This window comes from Tachysurus fulvidraco, chromosome 24 (assembly GCF_022655615.1).
Source record: "Tachysurus fulvidraco isolate hzauxx_2018 chromosome 24, HZAU_PFXX_2.0, whole genome shotgun sequence".
Taxonomy (NCBI): Eukaryota; Metazoa; Chordata; class Actinopteri; order Siluriformes; family Bagridae; genus Tachysurus; species Tachysurus fulvidraco.
In genome coordinates, this window is record NC_062541.1 from 11,995,616 (window position 1) to 12,014,687 (window position 19,072).

Here is a 19,072-nt window from a genome sequence, read left to right on the forward strand (position 1 = left end):
AGTGCCATGCTAATTCACACACTCGTTCACAGTTGGGGGAAATTTAGATTACCCAACCACCATCCACCCACCATCATGTTTTTGGGGATGACACTTGTACCCTGAGAAAAACCCTTGTGTACATGAGAAGAGCATGTGACACCAAGAGATAACCTGAGTCTTTCTGCTCAAACCAGGAGCTGTCAGACAACAATACAATCAAATACATATTACATAACTCAGAAATTGCTTTGAAGGTAAGAAGACACTTTCAAAATTTTAAATAAAACTTTCTCTAGATAAACCAGTGTGGAACATGAAAAATGTTTATTTTATTTATTTTACTTATAAATTTTATTTGTCCGAGCCACGGGGAGCCTGTGCCTATCTCAGGCGTCATCGGGCATCAAGGCAGGATACACCCTGGACGGAGTGCCAACCCATCACAGGGCACACACACTCTCATTCACTCACACAATCACACACTACGGACAATTTTCCAGAGATGCCAATCAACCTACCATGCATGTCTTTGGACTGGGGGTTCGGATAAAGCGGTAGAAAATGAGTGAGTGAGCGATACACATTAATACATAGTACATGCAGTGAAATGCTTTTTATGAAAACTGAATTTAAAGTAAAATTGGATTAAATGGGATTAGCTGTACAGAATATAAATTAAATATAGAGAAATATGTTAAAAAAAATATTTAAAAAGGAAATTTTCACTACTATACCATGCTATTTTCATCATATTATAGAAACAAATATCAACCCACTTGCTTTACAAATAAACTAAAGTTTTCAGAAGCACTGCTCCTCTGTGTGCCCCAGAGTTAATCCCTGTTTAAGATAACTAGTCCGGATTTCCTATACAGAATGTTAATTCGTTTTTAATCCAGACCTGAACACAACATGTGGCATCGATTCAAATATGCAGCTCAGTCTTTCAGCATCCAGGGCTGAAATCTTGAAGAGTGCAGCTGGTTGTGCTTGAACTGGAAGTAAATACAATATAATCTAAAATGTTTTGGGTGCAGTAGTTTTGTGTTCTGTAAGTGCAAAGATAATTAATGAGTAATATAGTAATAAAGGTTGAGAAATGTTTGAGAACCATTGAGAAGAGGCGAGACGAGATGAGACAAGGAAGGAAAGAAACAACCATCCATCCAATCATCTAACTATCCAACCAACCATCCAAACATCCATCCAACCAATAGGTGGCGCTCCAAGCCCAGAAAAGAGATGTATCGATTTTTAAAAAGATTTTAAACGAGTTTAAATTGTGAGTCGTGTCGAAACTGTACAAAAAAATATCAGTTATGGAAAAGGAACATTATACTGAATGGATAAAACTGAAAAATTGAATTGAAAGGCAATTAATAAACAACCTAGGACTGATTCCGCCATCTTTGTTAGTGGCAAAACCTTCCATCTGATCTCATGCACAAACCGTGACAACATTTGAACGCATTTAAACGAATCGACTTTGTATATCTTCCCTCAAATCAAACGTCAAATGACGCTTTAACTGTTACGTTTATCCAAAAATTCACTTTAACCTACTAACAATCAAGATACATGTGACAAAATCTGGGTGACACAGCAGGTGTCAGTGAGGGCGGAAGTAGATTCTTTGCTATTTCCGTGTGAAGGTGCAGGAGAAATGCGTGACCTCAGGACGCGTACAGGATCAGAGAAAACCTGCAGTGTAAATGCCACTGAACACTCAACGGTAGCAGGGATCTCACTAAGGAGGTGAGTGACACTGTTTAATCAGGTTATAACAAGAGATAATGTCTCGTGTAGTGTAAGCAATGATGCTTTATGAGATGTACCTGAGCAGCGAGGTGTTTTGTAGCCTAGAAACAAACAGCTGTTAGTAACCGTGATCGGATTATTGTGACAGATCATGTGTGGCTCTGAATGTTGTAGAATAGCTTTAGATCTCATCATCTGTGTTGACACTGATGAGATTTATTTGTAGAATGCTACTGTTTTTTTTCTTCTCTGTAACATAGTTTCATGATCACCTGCAAGTGCAGGTCGTGTTCAGATTGGAGAGCAATATTTTAACACGTGATGAGTGAAATATGACAGACTTGCTTGTTAATCAGCCACAAATTCTGTCATGATTAAGATTATTTGGAGGAGCTGTCAGGATGTAGGACTGTCAGGATGTAGGACTGACACACTGATCTTTTCTATGCACTGTTCCATCTTGGCATTAAGTGTACACAAGTGTGAATGGAGATATTAGTTCTATAAACATAAATATATGACTGTAATTCCTTATCTTGTCTGTTTTTGTCATGCTATTCCATGCTTAAGGTGTTTTAATCTCACAGATGGTCTGAGTGTATAATGTTTCTCTTTGGGGTGTATCCTGTTCACAAACATGAGGCAAATTGGGAAAATGTTTACCGTGGGTAAACGCTTTCAAAACCATGAGAGCTCTCTAACCAAAAAAAAAAAACCCTGAAACTAGTTCATTCGTTCATCTTCAGTAACTGCGCTACACTGGTCAGGGTCAGAGTGGGTCCAGAGCCAGGAGCAGGAACAGGATCTTGAAGCATAAGGTGAGAATACAACATGGATGAAACAGAGAGACAGGGTGCATAAACCCTCATTTGCAACTAGGGGCAATAACCAAGTTTTTGGACAGAACCTCAAGGAAGCATTCATCATGTGGACACCTAACTATGACAGTCATATGTGGTTCGGCTCACAAACTGTTGCCACAGAGCTGGAGAGTATGTAATTGTGTAGAATGTATTTGTATGCTGTAACCTTAAGATTTCCCTTTACTGGAACTAAGAGGCTTAAACCTTTTCCAGCATATCAATGCCCCTGTGCACAGATTCGAGCTCCGCGAAGTCATGATTTGTCAAGGTTGGAGTGAAACTCGGGTGTCCTGCACAGAGCCCTGACCTCAACCCCACTGAACGGATGAATGCAGACTGTTGCTCAGACCTCCTCAACCAACATAAGAGTCTGCTCTCATAGCTGAATGAGCACATCCTCAAACAGAAATCCTTCACAAAAGAGTGGAGGTTATTATATCCACAAAGGGCCTAAATCTAGATTTTTAAGAAGAAAATATAGATTGTGATGATTTTTCTGTGAAAATGTAAATAGCTTGTTCTTGTTTCGTTTCTCTTACACCATAACAATTTACCCCTGATTACAGTTTTAAATTAATTAATGAACGATTGATGCATTTATAGTTACATTTAATGATTTAATCTAACTGTTATAAGCAGTAGTTCACGCTCTGTATTATTCTGTATTACATTTTGTGCATTGACATCAACCTATACTTTATATTACAGGTGGGTCTATGCTCAGATCTCCTTCCATCTGCTTTCATCAACGAAAGCAGAAAAAATTTTAGTGACTTGAGTGTCAGTGAGAGTTTAAACATTAGTTTTGTATGTTACCTCAAAAGGATATGAGGAGTGTTTTATCAAATATTTTGTGTACCATGAGTCTAAAAGATTAGATTGTAATGTTATGTCGCCCGTCACATCCTGCAGAGTAAGAAGCAAATTAATGACTACAGAAGTTCTTTCTTTATTTGTTTTTCACATATTTGAAAATGTAAATTTTTTTACATACTGCGTTGCCTTAATACATTGATTTGTGGCCACACGGCTTAATTTGTCATATAAAAACCCCAGTGTTGCTTCATGTTAGAAGTTTTTCTTTATCGTCTTTAATACAACATTTTTCAACCAAGGTGTAAGAGTTGTTGTTAAACAGTGTAGAGCTTCAGAAGCAGCACTTGGGTATGCAGGGCAAATAAACCTCACTTGGTTATCATGTAAATACCCAGGTCCATATTAGGCTTAGCACCTGTTTTTTGTATGTTTAGATCCCAGCATTGTAATGTCTTAGAGTACAGGGAAGTTTTATTACCATTGATTTTACTATATTTATTTCAGATACCAGTGAAATCTTCCAGTGTAGGAGTGCAATGCCGCTCTGGTCCATCAAGGTGCTGGTGTGGACGCCTCTTCACCTCTTACCCTGTTCCTCCCACCATCCACCATTCGCAGTCTTCCATTAGGAGAAAGGTATCTTCAACCATAGGGGTATTTTATATTAATTACTTTTGTTACAGTAAAACGTTTCCATTTTGTATTTTAATGCCCAAATTGTGTCCCATTTGTCCAGTTTAAGAAATTGATTTTCTTCTTTATCTGATTCTTTGTTCTTAGTGTCAAGATGCTGCATGCAATAGAAAGAACACACTGGTGTGGTCTGTCATGTTGGACAAGATCTAGTCAGCACTTCCTTCTAGCTCTGGGCTGCTTGCTCTGCCTATGCCCTCCTGCTGGTAAGCTAGATTCACTTATGTTGATTTTGTATGCAGACCGTATCACTGTGGTGGAAAAAAAGCTGCTTATTCATTTCATGACTTTTACAAAGTAGACCCTTATTTCAGAAGTACATTTTTTAGTCATTTTGTTAAAAAAAAACCCTTAAATTAATTGAATCATGATCTTGTAATGCTTATTTAGAAACAAAAAATTTGGGAAACAGTAATGGTACTGTACATTTTGTTTTTTTCTGAGATAACGGTGTACTAATAATAATTAATAATTTAAGCTGATTTAGCAGCATTAACTGTATTTTCTTTCCATAAATAACATATTTCTTGTTGTTTTAGTTGAAATAGTTGTTCCTTGTATTCAGTTATTTTTTATAAATAATGTCATACCTAAAGTTAAACATGTTTGATTAAAAAAATTAACCTAGACAAAATAATTTTGTGCATTATGTAAAATAAGGACACAAAAAGCAGCTCAGTCTCCTGAAGATAATTCATGATTGGTGGTTTTCAGAGAGTGTTCATTAGTGCTGACCTTCTGAAATAAATTTATATTAACTAAAATTGTTATAGTAGCTGAGTACCTACAAATCAACTGCTAGTCACCACAACAAACCTCCTCATAATCTGATTGTGGTGATTATGGTCAGTGTGGTGATTATGGTATCTCTGCCACTTCAGTTTTTATTTTTTTAGTTTTTTCATTTGAAACCAGACAGACCAGTGGTTTCTTTGGCTTCAGTATGAACAGGAAATCACATTTTAATAATCACAATTTAAATTGCCATCTTTATTTCTGGAACCTCACTGTTCGGCTCTATTGTTCTTTTTCTTTATTTGTTATTAAGTTGCCTAAAATATTTGTGTCGTCATCTTTCTTTGTCTGTTATTACGTTGTTGCTGATTTTATATCTGTTTAAATGGTTGTCACAGTCACAGACTGATGGTACTCGGACTGAGGAGTTCGATTCAGGGAGGACAATAGTTGCTTTGTGCATGAGAAAGCAGCTTTCTCACGGAGGGGGAATTGGGAGAAAGGCTTGCAGTGTGTCCCGTCTCTAAATTAAACCCCCAGGGCCTTCAACTGCCATCATCGTGTCTTTAATAGTGATCCAATGCTGCTCGGAGCTCGTTGGACTATGCTGCGTGTTTTGGAGTCAGAAGAATAAGGGGGGTCGAAAGCATTGCCACAGTGTCACATCCTGGCTTTTTGGGAAGGAAACAAATTAAATGTTGCTAAGTGAAGCAACTTAAAGCTGTTAGAGTTCTGTGATAAAGGATATTGTTATGAAAAGAAAAATTCCCACTTCCCCATTTCTGTAGTTTGATCAGTATAAAGAAAACCAAGATTTCTTTAGTTGAATCATGACAATGTTGTTCCACTTTTATCAAAATTTTGCTGGGTGTCTGAAGAGATTTATTGCTGTTATTGGCTCCTATACCCTGGAGTTGTCAAGAGTCAAGAAGCTTTTATTGTCATTTCAACCATATATAGCTGTTGCAGTACAATCTTTAAATCAGATTAATAAGCACACACATTTTTAATAAAGTAAAGTATCTTAGCAAGTAAGACATCCCTTTAGAGGGATATTCTGAGGTCTTGATTCCAGGCTTCTTAGTATTTATATTGCAAGCATATCATTTACAACTTCTGGAGACTGTGACCAGTGTTTATTTTTTCTACATGATTACAAGAGGCAAAAGAATAATCTGTTGAATATATAAAAATGTAGTCAATGTGTGAATCGTTCATGACATGAGAGTCTCTGAATGTGTAATTCTGCTTGGCCTTAACATATAATAGAGGCATACCTCAATGCTATCTAAAAAATACTATCACATGGTCTTCTAACCAAACTCCATTAAATATCTAAGGGCATTGTGCAAGCGACAAGTCATTTAGTTTGGGATCCTCTCTCTCAGTTCTGTTTTAAGTTTAATTTTATCTCACAGAAAGGTTTCAGTTACCAGATAGCAGCTTAGACCATTTTAAACATGGATACAAATTTGTATGTAACGCATGTGCCAATAATCGAACAAGTGGCAATAATTTACACAATTTTTCTCTCTCTCCCTCTCTCAGGTGTGGTGGCGGGTATGTGCAGAGTATCAGGTGGTGTGTTGGGGATCCCCTGCAGCAGTGTGATTGGCTTAGGCTGGCAGCCGCTGGCAGTGGACCAAGGTGGCACTCATTGTTGGGAATCATGCTGCCTGGAACCCTCGTGCAGTGCAGTCTGGAGCCTTGGGGGCTACTGTGTCCTGCTGAAGTGTGTTCGGGCCAATGGCTGTGAAATCTCATCTCTGCCACAGCCTCACATCAATTCTCTCGGTATCCTGCAGCTGCTCGACAAGAACAAGTCAAAGAAGGGGAGAATCCCACGGCAGGCATTGCTTGCTGATGTTGATGAAGGGCCTGGGCACAAACACAGCAGTCATGTAAGTGCTGATCATTTTATTCATTAGTTTATTACTTGTATTGTAAAAGTTCCTTTTTTGTGCTTGGATTCCTTTTTTTTCTAACAAAGTATGGTCCTTAGGATTTGCACAAGGTATGAGTTTAAGTTCTTTGTCTTTAACCTAGGATGAATTGGGAACTCAGCCCTTCACTACAACACCAGCGAGTGCAGCTAGTGGGATTTTATTCTCTGAATCAGCCAATAAAGCGACGAATGAGCTGGCCAACAGCAGCAGAGAGGAGACAGCTTCATCATCCTGGCAGAATTCAACACTGCCAGAAGACAGTATGGATCATTCATCTTCCAATAGCAGTTCTGGGTCACCAACAAATGCACCTTATGCTTCCACCCCAGCAGGGACTCCACCGGGTATGAGCTACACCATTACATTGAATTTGTACTGTTACACCATTACACTGAGTTTTCAAAAAGAGCTCTCTACTTTGTAAAACTGCAAAGGCTTATTTGCAGCAGGAAATGTAAGGTTTCCACGGGCATTTTTGAAAGCTGGATATGGTTATAAATGCTGCCAACTTGGATTGTATTCAGAAGTAAGAAGCTGTCAGAATTAGAAGTTTGCAAAGAAGGCTGCCTTCTCAGGGACCTTAATCTGGCCATTTTTTAAATGTGTCAAAACATATCTTGCTATCGATAGGACTGACAAATTGTGGTGGATACATAACAATTTATTTCTAAAAGGTTGGTTTAGACAATAGATAATTATTATAATATTTATCTATTGTCCCCAGTAAATCTTTATTCTGTCACCAGTGAAAGGAACTTTTTGGGTTTAGAGACTGTTGCATGTGCAATGTGGTGGAAATTCACTGCTTTAAGAAGTCATTACTAACACTTGAATGTGCTCAGGCAAATATTAATTTGATATTTGTTTTGATATTAAAATATTAAGTACTGATTGATGATCCTGGATAGATACTCCTGCATTACCCAAGCTTTAAGAATTAAAAGAACTTAAGAATTAAGTCAAGTCAAGAAGCTTTTATTGTCATTTCAACCATATATAGCTGTTGCAGTACACAGTGAAATGAGACAACGTTTCTCCAGGGTCAAGGTGCTACATAAAACAAAGACAGGGCTAAGGACCTGTAAGTAGTCTTAGCCACATAAAGTGCAACTTTGCAACCTGGTGCAAACAGTGCAGGACCAGACAAACAAGTCAGACAAGACAGTGCAGAACAAAAGACCGTGTAGACAAAAGATTACAAGACAATACAAAAAGTAAAAAAATACAAAAGACAATAAACAGTAACGGAAACAGCGCCGACCGACCAGTGTAAATACTGTATGTGAATACTGAATGTTCAAACTATATTTCGTGCGGCAACATTAGAATGAACACTGTCTTAGCAGCAGGTCCTTGGGATAATATACAGTATAGAATTGTGCAAAAAACAGCAAAGGACTGAAATATTGTATAGTATGTGCAAAATGGCTGAGATAGTATACAATATGTATAAAAACGGCTGAAATGTTGGACAGTTTGTGCAAAAACAGCAGAAAAGTATGCAAAACAGCATGTAAACAGTTTGATGGATTGTAAGCAGCATGTAAACAGTTTGATGTGTCTGTGTGTGTTTTGTGTGGGTCTTTGCAGTCCATCCAGATGGTGTGTGTGTGTGTGTGTGTGTGTGTGTGTGTGTGTGTGTGTGTGTGTGTGTGTGTGTGTGTGTGTGTGTGTGTGTGTGTGTGTGTGTGTGTGTGTGTGTGTGTGTGTGTTGTGTTCAGTACAGATCAGTTCAGTTATTAAGTAGGAATTATTACACAGTCTGGTCGTGAGGGCCCGAATGCTTTGGTACCTTTTTTGAGTGCTACAGTGTGCAAAAAATGGTTGCATGAATTTGCATGAATATATTTAAGAGGATGCGTTGATTATTCATCATAAGAGAACAAAGAATACAGTACTTGGTTGGTTTAAAACAAACTTATTAAACAAGAAGACGGATCTTCATTACCATAGTCTTCCGTCCACATACCATAATAGAAGATTTTCTTCCTTACTTATCTGTCAAGAAAAGTGAGTAGAGAAAATTAAGGATTGATAACTGATTCCTCTTCCACTGTTCAGATCTTTGCTATGTGATAAGAATATAAAGCAAATCTCTTTGCAGACTAACACCCATTTTTACATCATGTAGAAGATACCTAATTTTAGCCACGTTTTTTCAGGAACCTCAATAGCTATCAAAGATCTGCCTTATAAGACAACTGATCTATCATACAGCATCCCGCCAAAAATACATTAATAAAATATCTCATTCTCAGTGGTGTTCTGGACCCAGGCTTCAGACAAATCTAATTTTGCTTTGCATTTCACTTGTTTTATCACTAAATACTGATCCTAATCCTGATTTGTTTCCAAAACAGTGAAGGAGCTGGTGGTATCAGCTGGAAACAATGTGGAGGTCACTCTTCCAAGCAGTGCAGTGGAGTTGAATGCTTTTGTAGTGCCAGCACCCCCTGCAGGTAACTTGCTGCAATTGAATTACTTGTGTGCTCCTCTGTGGTGGTGCCATGTTTATTAAATAGTATAATGTTGTTTTTTTTCATTTTTTCTTCTTTTTTTAGGGACTAACTATGCCTTTGACTGGCGTTTGAGGACACACCCTAAAGACTACAGTGGAGAAATGGAAGGAAAACATAGCGGCACACTCAAACTAAGCAAGGTTAAAAAAATAATAATTAGAATTTTATTCATTCATTGATTTATTCATTCAGTCAAGCATTTAATACAAATAAATCAAAGCAGTAAATTTTTAATTATTAGTCTTGTTGATTTTTTTTCTCCTCAGCTGACTGTGGGTCTGTATGAGTTTGAGGTGATTGTGGATGGTGATGGTGCACATGGTGAAGGCTATGTGAATGTTACAGTTAAACCAGGTGGCTGCTTTTACTTTTTTGCTTTTTACTTTTTCAAATGCAACTTACTGACAGGGCAAAAAACAATAATTTGTGTGATCATCAGCAGTGTTTCTAAAATATTTTTAGTTTGTAATAAAACGTAGGTCAGGGGGAAACAAAAATTAAATAGGGTCTTAATTGTCTTCATGGTCTTCAAATTTGTCTTTTTTAACATGTAGTTGATATGGTACATCGACTACATTGTATCTGGGTGAAAAACAAAAATATCTCTATAGGAGATTCGTTATAATGATATCTAAAACTGGTATGAATTGATTGACTGCAGAAAAGTTTTCATTTAGAGGTGACAGTTTATTACATTTACTCTCTGGGGAAACGGACACCATGAATATGGCTTAAGTGATATTTTTAGAAATCAGTTTCTGCAGCAAGCTGCTTTATAAAATATTTGAATAGTGTAAGCTTTTAACATTTTTATAAAAAAAAAAAATTCCACAGAGCCAAGAGTCAATAAGCCACCAGTTGCTGTAGTTTCACCAAAGTACCAAGAGATCTCCTTACCAACGAGCTCCACTGTGATTGATGGCAACCGTGAGTATCAGTTTTTGCTCTTGTGGAAACCCCACTGTTTAAATAGACGTTTATTAATACTTAGAATCGATTCTTAATGCTTATAATAAAAAAGAAATGATTTGTTTGTAATCTAAAGTGCTGGGGTTTTGGCCAGTGATCTGTTAAATGAGCATGTTGGTGGCATGGGTTTCAAACGAACAGGTAACATTATATGGTGGTAATACTGCTTAGGAGCATAAATATAGTCCCTTTTTGTTTTTGTGATTTGATTTTCTGTTCAGTAAAATCTTGCATTGGATAGATTGTGTAATGATTTTCTGCCACTGTTTTAAAAATATTTGTAATACAGATACTGTACATTTAAGCTGGCATTTATGGGAAATATATTGCTGTATGGCATTTTCAAGTCAGATATGTGAACCAAAAGTCTGCCAGAGATACACCAATTAAGATGCATTTTGAATGGTGACATGAGCAAAAGATTAGATTAGATTCAATTTGTTATTGCACATGGGTACAAGGAAACAAAAAGCTCATTTTAGTGAAAACCGGTGTACATTTTAGTTTAAACACCACTTATAAAAAAACTGGTTATTGTATCATTTAAATAGGCAAATAGCTATCTGTGTATCCGCTCTTAAACAAACCAGACAGTCAGGTTTATATGCAGGTTTATATAAGTTTGCCATTTACTAACTGGTACATGTGCTGTAAGCTGTATTAAAGACCGGTATTTTATGAATTTTTACAGGCATTTAAAAGTCTTTCTAACAATAAATAAATAAATTATGTTGACTGGAAGCAATAGAACTTTAATATGGTACACAAAACGGATTGACAACGGTTTGAATTGACAGCTTAATACAGATTACAGTTACTCCAATGACCCTATGGCATGTTCAATACAAATTTACACAACGCTCTTGAGAATTACACTGCGCCACCAGTTAAAATAACTTTGGACGCTTTATTCTAAAAGGTTTTTGTTTAAAGCTGATAAAATAGACAAATTGTGCGCATTTGTACTAACATTTGTGCTAAAAATGCACCTTAATACAAACCATACTTGGCCAGATTTTATGTCTTTATTTTCTTTAAAAGCTTTGTATCTTTTTATTACATGTCCATAACACTTTATAATTGTTTAACAATATGAAAGCACCAAAAGTGGGTTAGAATTTCTGGTGGAATAGTTTAATTCAGACAATGTGTATGTATGTATATTAACCAGAAAGCACTGACGATGATAAGATAGTGGCGTGGCACTGGGAAGAGGTGAAGGGACCACTCCGAGAGGAGAAGGTCTCAGCAGATACAGACATTCTCACCCTTACAAGCCTTGTCCCTGGCAACTACACTTTCAGGTAAAAGCATTTCATCTGCATCAGGCTGAACCCTAATTAATTACTCCACATATTTGAATTATAAGCATGACCAATGGGATCTGTGATGAGCTTTTTTAGATGTGAGCAGCTACCTCCTTTTTTTCTAATATGTGGTGGAAGAGTCATATGGCACTCCTCTTTTCTTCACCTAATTGATGAGTACTTCATCATTTTTAGAGGTGCAACAATACAGTATATAATAGTAATGGGACATTCATCAAAAACAGTACACCACCTTGTGCTATTGTTGCTCAAACCAGGGGTTGCTTGCTGGTGTTTATTTTTGGTTTTTTTTATATATATGTTGTGTGATCATTGTAATTCTGGCCTTAATTTTATTGCAGTCAAAGCGATTTCAGTAGTCAGTTACCTTGATACCTGGAGACACCCTGTAAATCTGTTGCTAGATGTAAACACTTATAGACATTGTGATTGAGCCATTTGCTATACTGCTTACACACTTCACAGTATCAGTAAGAACCCGAGGTGTTTTGGTTCAGATTACACCAGATTAAAACCCACTAGCACTGTAATTTCAGATACATTCCAGCAAGAAAAGAGTTATGTTGGCAGAAAGTTGCCAATAGCAACCAATTATTTTTAATCAGTTATCAACAATAACAACTATTGGTTCCTTTATCATAGTTACTATTGTAAGTTGTATCTTAACTCTAGTTAAACTTCAAATTATGTTTGCTGTTTTAAGTGTGAATGAACATTTTAACCTCCTTTAAATGTTATCCCGTTGTGTAACTGCTAGAAGTCTGTGTGATGTAATTTTCTTAGCTCTGTATACAACACTTATTAGACTGTATTAGACAGACGTCTTACATACATGGCTAACCAGGCTGTTTTCTGCATATTTTTCAAAAATGGCTTTACAAGGTTTAATATCTTTCTTTTAAAAGCTTCTTTTCCATTTATATTTATGGCATTTTGGCATACGCTCTTATCCAGAGCGACTTACATTTATCTCATTTATACAGCTGAGCAATTGAGGGTTAAGGGCCGCGCTCAAGGGCCCAGAAGTGGCAGCTTAGTGGACCTGGGATTCGAACTCATGACCTTCCGATCAGTAGTCCAACATCTTAACCACTGAGCTTTACTCTTACTTTTTTGTAGGCTCACAGTGACTGACTCAGATGGTGCTCAAAACTCAACCCAAGCTATGCTGTCAGTTAACAAGGCGATGGACTACCCGCCTGTAGCCATCGCTGGACCGAATCAGGTCATCACCCTCCCACGCAACTCCATTACTCTGTATGGTAACCAGAGCACAGACGACCATGAGCCTCTGGCTTATGAATGGTCACTTAGCCCAGAGAGCAAGGGCAAGGTGGTGGAGATGCAGGTAAATAAAAGATGTTTTTTTAATATACTCTTTGCAGTTGACTTACAAAGTTGTTGTTTAAAGAAAAACTTGAGTGATGCACAAGTCTGATTTATTAAAAAATAAATAAATAACATAAAAAGTTAAAGGTGGATTGATGTGTATCTGTAAGTTTTGAGTTTTAGGTGATGACTTTTAATTATTCTTTACCAGAACTTGTAATCATACACACAATAGTCACAACCACAAGTTTACATACATTGACACTTTAGTACATACTGTATTCTCTTTATTATGTTTTTCTATTGCACAATATAGATGAAGCTAATAACTTTTACATGCAAAGTAGAGATAACAAAATCAGCATTGTATGTTAAGATATTAATAGTGAAACTTGTATAAGTTTATCTTCCTTTCTGAATGTATTATATATGCCCACCTTGTATAATATAATTAAAGCCACAGAAGACTGGAATAATCCTGTTCCTATGTTCACCCATTGTTGTTTAGAGACTCTGTCCATACACATCTCGTTTTAGATAAGAATAAGACACTTGCAAAATGAATGGTGTACCTAATAACAGTCTTGGTGTACCATAGAATACATAATTAATTAGTAGATAAGTGTTTTCGGATGCCGGGAAGATATTTAAACTTGTATAAAGAATACTAAAATATAAATCTTTCCTGTAGGGAGTACGGACACCCACTCTGCAGTTATCTGCTATGCAGGAGGGAGATTACACCTTCCAGCTAACTGTCACTGATTCATCTGGACAGCAGGACACGGCACAGGTCATGGTCATTGTACAGCCAGGTGAGTCTGATAACATCCTCAGCACCATATAGCACTGACCCAGGCTCAGCCAATCACTGTGTGTATACGTGAGCATGAGTGCTGTGGATTCTCTGTCGTTAGAAAATAACAAGCCGCCAGTAGCAGACACAGGGCCAGACAAGGAGCTGACACTTCCTGTGGATCACACCACCCTCGATGGCAGCAAGAGCTATGATGACCAGAAAATTGTCAAGTACCACTGGGAAAAAACAGAGTCAGTACCATAACAATAGTTTGATTCATTTGACTCATGTATATGAACACGTTACAAAAATAAATATGTGTTCATGTGATACAACAGCAGTTCTTGAATCTGTGGCTTCATTAAATAACTGTGTGATGATGCAGGGGTCCAGACGGTGTGAAGATAGAGAATGCAGATAGCTCGGTTGCTACGGTAACAGGGCTTCAGGTTGGAATTTACACTTTCAAGCTGACTGTGACGGACGAACGGGATCTGCAAAGTTCAGACACGGTCACTGTGATTGCTCGTGAGGGTATGTAGCTCTGATGATAAAACCACACCACCTGTGCTTCTGAATGTTCACTTGCAGTAGCATTTTAACATACAATACAATTGTAAAGTCTTTTACTTCTCCCTGACATCAGAGTTTGACCAGCTACCTGTGGCCAAAGTGCAGTCCAGCCCCCCAATCACTCTACCTGTCCGTACAGCATTCTTGGATGGCTCCCATTCCACTGATGATAAAGGAATTACTAGTTACCTCTGGAAGAGGGATGACAGCAGTCCTGCAGCTGGGGTGAGATGTGCTTATAGGAAGAGCATAGGAATCTGGTCATCACGTATGCCAGTGTTTCTGATCATTTGGAAACTCTAGAAGGAGCTAGTTATTGCACTTTTCAATGAATGAGTTCATTCATCAGCATTTCTAAGTTAAATATTTTGAAGTATCATGTAGAGTGTGTTTATATAGATGTGTTGATAGAGGACATGAAGTTTATTTTTACGAGAGAAGAGGATGCAGAGGATTAGAGTTAGGTGGAAACAGATGATTCGCTATGGCGACCCCTAACGGGAAAAGCTAAAAGTAGAAAATGTACAGTGTGTTTACAACTTTAACCTTGAAACTAGTTTTGCTTATTTTTTTCATGTTTAATGTGTACAAATTCTAAAACATCTTATTTAATTTTTCTTTGGAAGGATGTCCTGAATAACTCTGACCACCAGGCAGTGCTGTTTCTTGGCAACTTGGTGACAGGGAAGTACAGCTTCACTCTGACTGTAACAGACAGTAAAGGCCAAAGCTGCAGCGACACTGGCATGGTGGAGGTGCACCCAGGTGTGTGTGTGTGTGTGTGTGTGTGATGAACATGAATGACTCCACTCTAAAATGTTTACTTGTATTCAATTCAAATTCACAGATAAGTTACTATGAAAATGCAAGCTGATAATAAGGAGTGACATTTTTTTAATTGTTTCATTAATGCACTGTATCAAAAGTCTGTGGGCAGTTGAAAAAAATAAATAAATAAATATGCACCACAACCATAGCCTTAGCTTAAAATAAATACTAAAATTCCTCAACTGTATTAAGCACAAAATTTCCATTAAAGTAACTGTTGTTGTGTTTTGTTGCATCCCTATTGAGCCAGTGTGTTCTCACGTTGTCTTGAGTGTAATATTTGTCAATTTGCAATTCAGCATCAGCCCTTAGTCTTTTTTATCTTTACTTTTTTGGTCAAAATTGTGATCCATGTTAATTGATATGGTACATAATATAGGGAATAGAGAATAAGTTGTAAAGATTGGGTAATTCATTTTTAGTTCTTTTTCTCTTCTTGTTGGTAGATGTATGGGAGCGAGACCTAGTGGAGTTGGTGCTGGAGGTGGCTGTATCTCAGGTGTCTCACAGGCAAAAGGACATGCTGTTGAGACAGGTAGCTGTTCTGCTGGGCGTACTGGACAGTGACATCATTGTACGGGAGATAAGCACCTTTAATGAGCACAGGTATGTCTGGATACCACATTAATCCACCCTTCTGGAATGCCTATCATGTTCTTTGCCCCAGCCTCAGATATTTGCCCTTAGAGCTTCTCATATCTTTTGTACACTTTTCTGGCCACAAGCAGTTTTAAAAGTTAATAAAACAATCGTGCATGTTTATTGATTACTTACTGGGTAATTGGTACTGTCATGGCAGTTACTGTAAATATGTTTTTTGGAAATTAGACTGTTCTTGGACATTTTAAATAATGAAATTTCCAGACTCACTAATTCGTGCTAAAAACATTTGTTATATGTGAGAGATAACACCCCATTCAAATGTCTTGGCTATGTTGCATTTGTATTTTTATAAGACTTGAATAATTTATGTATAATACTTGAGAGGAGGTTTGAGGTTATAAGCTTTAAAGGAGGTTGAATTAAATAGAAGAAAATGTGTTTAGTTTTGTTTTTGTAGCCATGACAAAAGAGAAACCTTCAGCTTGTGTCATTCACTGAACATTGAAGTTGTGTACTGTGTGACATTCATTTTCCTCAGCACTCGTTTAGTATTCCTTGTGTCTGGAGGACCTGGGCGCTCGCCACTATCTGGTCACAGTGTTGCCACAGGACTCCGTAACAAACTGCACAAGCAAAAAAACGACTTCCTCATATTCAAGGCTCGGCGTGTGGACACAGTCGGTTAGTAGGAGCAATACTTTATTACATGCACCGCTTGACTTGCATTTGTAGGGCATTATAGTTAAAGACTTGTTGTGCGTATGGATTATGTATGCAGTTTGCCAGCTAAACTGCTCAAGCCATGGAGAGTGTGACTCTTTTACTCGTCGCTGTGTGTGCCACCCTTTCTGGATGGAAAACTTCATCAGAACTGAGCTGGGTGATGGAGAGAGCAACTGTGGTAAGCAACACATGCTTAATGGATACCGATCCCATATTCAATATTTGTCCAGTTCAGTGATCTGGATTTCTCTTTCAGAATGGAGTGTGTTGTACGTGACAATAGCGTCATTCATGATACTGGTTGCCATTGCAACCATTGTATGGGGCATCATCTGCTGTTGTAACAGGTAAAGATGGAAGAACAATGCGAAAATGGGAAAAGGGAAGCAGACCACTTAAGCCTGTTGTTCATGGTCTTCCAGGACAGTATGGGGATCTTTATTGTCCATTTGAGAAACAGGATAGTAAGCAGCAAGTGATGATTAGTGAAGGCATATCATTTGTTTTCTGGTCACTTTTTAGCAGTTTTTTTTTTTGTAACATCATCTGTAGAAGACAATCAATTGAAGTGTTTATTCTAAAATAATACTGTATAATTACATATTACATTATTACATTATAATTAATACAATCACAATGTATGATTACAGTTCACAGATCTATTTTATGGCAGAACTTTTTAATTTTACAAGCAATCTGAAACAAAGAGGCAACTTTGCATATGTACAACTAATTGTTTAACAATAATAAGCAATAATTATTTTATAAAACACTTTTTTATCTGAATTAATATGCTAATGCATTAAACAGTATGGATGAATGGATGAATGGATAAATAGATAGATAGATAGACAGATAGATGGACAGATATCCTTATCTGTCTGTGTGCATAATTTGAACAGGCGCAAAGGAAAAGTCAGACGGAAAAGTCGATACAAAATGCTAGAGGGAGAAGACCAAGACAGCATTGGGATGCACCCACCTAGAGCAGGTAAAGCTGCTACAGGAAATGTTGATGAAAATAAACTTACTAGAATATATTTATCTTGATTAGGTGTTCATTTTGTCTCTTTTAGCCCGTCTGAAACCAGTACCTGTGCCCTCTTCATCTGCTCTCATGCACTCAGATTCAGACCTGGACAGCGATGATGGACAAGCAGGTGTCCCCTGGACTGACCGAGAGCGTGGTCACCTGCTGCGCCCCCAAAACGGCTCCTTGCGCAATGGCCAAGGGCCCCACAAAACCAAAAAACAGAGAGAAGAGTTTCTATAGTGACTAAACATTTGCTGTTATGGACCTTGAATGCCACAATGATATGTCACTTAGAAGCCTCTTAGCTGTATGTAAGGGAAACAGGACTAAGTGTAGCCTTTCTGAATCTCTTCCCAATCTGAGCCAGAACACGCGATGATTCGGTAACTAGGGCGTTCACTCCTTTGCTGCTGTCTCTATCTTGTCAGATGTTTTTTGAAGCGTAGAGCCATTTACCCCCAGGGTCAATGAGAATATATTTTAGAAGGAGATATTAAATATGTAAAAGATTTAAGGCTGCTTAAAAGACTTGAAACTTGAGCAAAACCAAGGATCTCTCTGAGAGAGACACTTCGTCCCAATCCTGAGACTGTCTGACAGTTTCTTCACTCTTCAAGCTTTGATAAACTACTGACCTAACCCCTCTTAACACTGCCTTGAACATCCATTAACTAGACAGTTTTCTTAAACATGTGGCAATAGTGCAGACCCAGAGCTTGTCTTCAGCACTGCACCTGTCTTTTCCAAGTTGTATGACTGCATGTATGATTGTATGGTGAAAGATTTATTTTACTGAAAATACTGCATGTATTATATCTGACTGTCTGGCCTTTTTGGCAGTATGTGTACCTGTCTCTGAAATCACCAGCAAACAACAGTGAAGTCTGCAATCTGTTTAGGTTTGTAGCAGATATGAGAGCACCATATTGCTAAAGAAATAACAATATTAAAGGTTAATATACACTGGACGTAAAACCGGATCTCGCCTTCAGCTTTGCATCTAAGCTTGTGAAAAATAAACAGGGGAACAAGAAGCCGAACTTGGCACTCACCTCAACATATAAACTGTGTGATCATAGATGACAATTGGACGTCTTGTCTCGTTTTAAATTTATTTTAACTGGTCACCTGATTCTTGTGCAATTTATACTATTACTCTGCTTTCACTGGTTCCTTTCTGGATGATGTTGATGCTCACTGATCAGATTAAGAATGTCGATGATAAAGGCTTTTGTTATATTTTTGTGTTCAATACATCCATTTTTATGTTGTTCTTAATGATGATAGATTATAGATTAACTGGACTACTTGAATTCAGTGTCCACATGGTAAACACTGAAAGAACTGTGATATTATGTTTATGTACACTAATTCTATTGATGCTGTTCTTACAAATGTATAAATGGGGTGATCGAGACCCCCACTGAAGGCAGGAAGAAGGAAAACCAAAAGAGGTTTACGTAATTACTTAAATCAGTGTTTTATCAAAAGACTCCCTGTCATGTGATTTCATCAAATGAGACTGGATTATCTTAATTAAAATCATGTGATTCTACAATTTGTGATTTTCATGGT

General features: G+C 37.5%; 1 protein-coding gene across 5 annotated transcripts; it reads left to right on the forward strand.

Moving 5' to 3' along the window:
* The first annotated feature begins 1,579 nt into the window (after window positions 1-1,579).
* kiaa0319l (KIAA0319-like ortholog) lies at window positions 1,580-19,055 on the forward strand. 5 transcript variants are annotated; one of them, XM_027175535.2, is made up of 23 exons: window positions 1,610-1,737; window positions 2,487-2,558; window positions 3,924-4,055; window positions 4,200-4,318; window positions 6,396-6,748; window positions 6,894-7,137; window positions 9,154-9,252; window positions 9,355-9,452; window positions 9,579-9,666; window positions 10,147-10,239; window positions 11,453-11,585; window positions 12,729-12,957; window positions 13,630-13,753; window positions 13,856-13,988; window positions 14,123-14,271; window positions 14,384-14,535; window positions 14,937-15,075; window positions 15,585-15,744; window positions 16,280-16,422; window positions 16,520-16,642; window positions 16,721-16,811; window positions 17,367-17,455; window positions 17,541-19,055. In XM_027175535.2, exons 4-23 carry the CDS (start codon window positions 4,207-4,209, stop codon window positions 17,735-17,737), a joined length of 2,949 nt encoding a protein of 982 aa, XP_027031336.2. In that variant the 5' UTR covers window positions 1,610-1,737; window positions 2,487-2,558; window positions 3,924-4,055; window positions 4,200-4,206; the 3' UTR covers window positions 17,738-19,055. The 5 variants fall into 5 exon arrangements, with proteins under 5 accessions (XP_027031337.2, XP_047663696.1, XP_027031335.2 ...); XM_027175536.2 differs by lacking the exon at window positions 2,487-2,558 and having other exon boundaries at window positions 1,580-1,737; window positions 3,924-4,073; XM_047807740.1 differs by lacking the exon at window positions 2,487-2,558 and having other exon boundaries at window positions 1,580-1,737; window positions 17,519-19,055.
* Window positions 19,056-19,072: the final 17 nt, after the last annotated feature.

Excerpts from the sequence above, each read along its gene's own strand:
- kiaa0319l (XM_027175536.2), top strand. The coding sequence starts at position 4,207 with ATGCTGCATGCAATAGAAAGAACACACTGGTGTGGTCTGTCATGTTGG. Across the intron at positions 9,453-9,578 it reads GCACACTCAAACTAAGCAAG|CTGACTGTGGGTCTGTATGA; the intron begins GTTAAAAAAATA and ends TTTTCTCCTCAG. Across the intron at positions 10,240-11,452 it reads CACTGTGATTGATGGCAACC|AAAGCACTGACGATGATAAG; the intron begins GTGAGTATCAGT and ends TATATTAACCAG.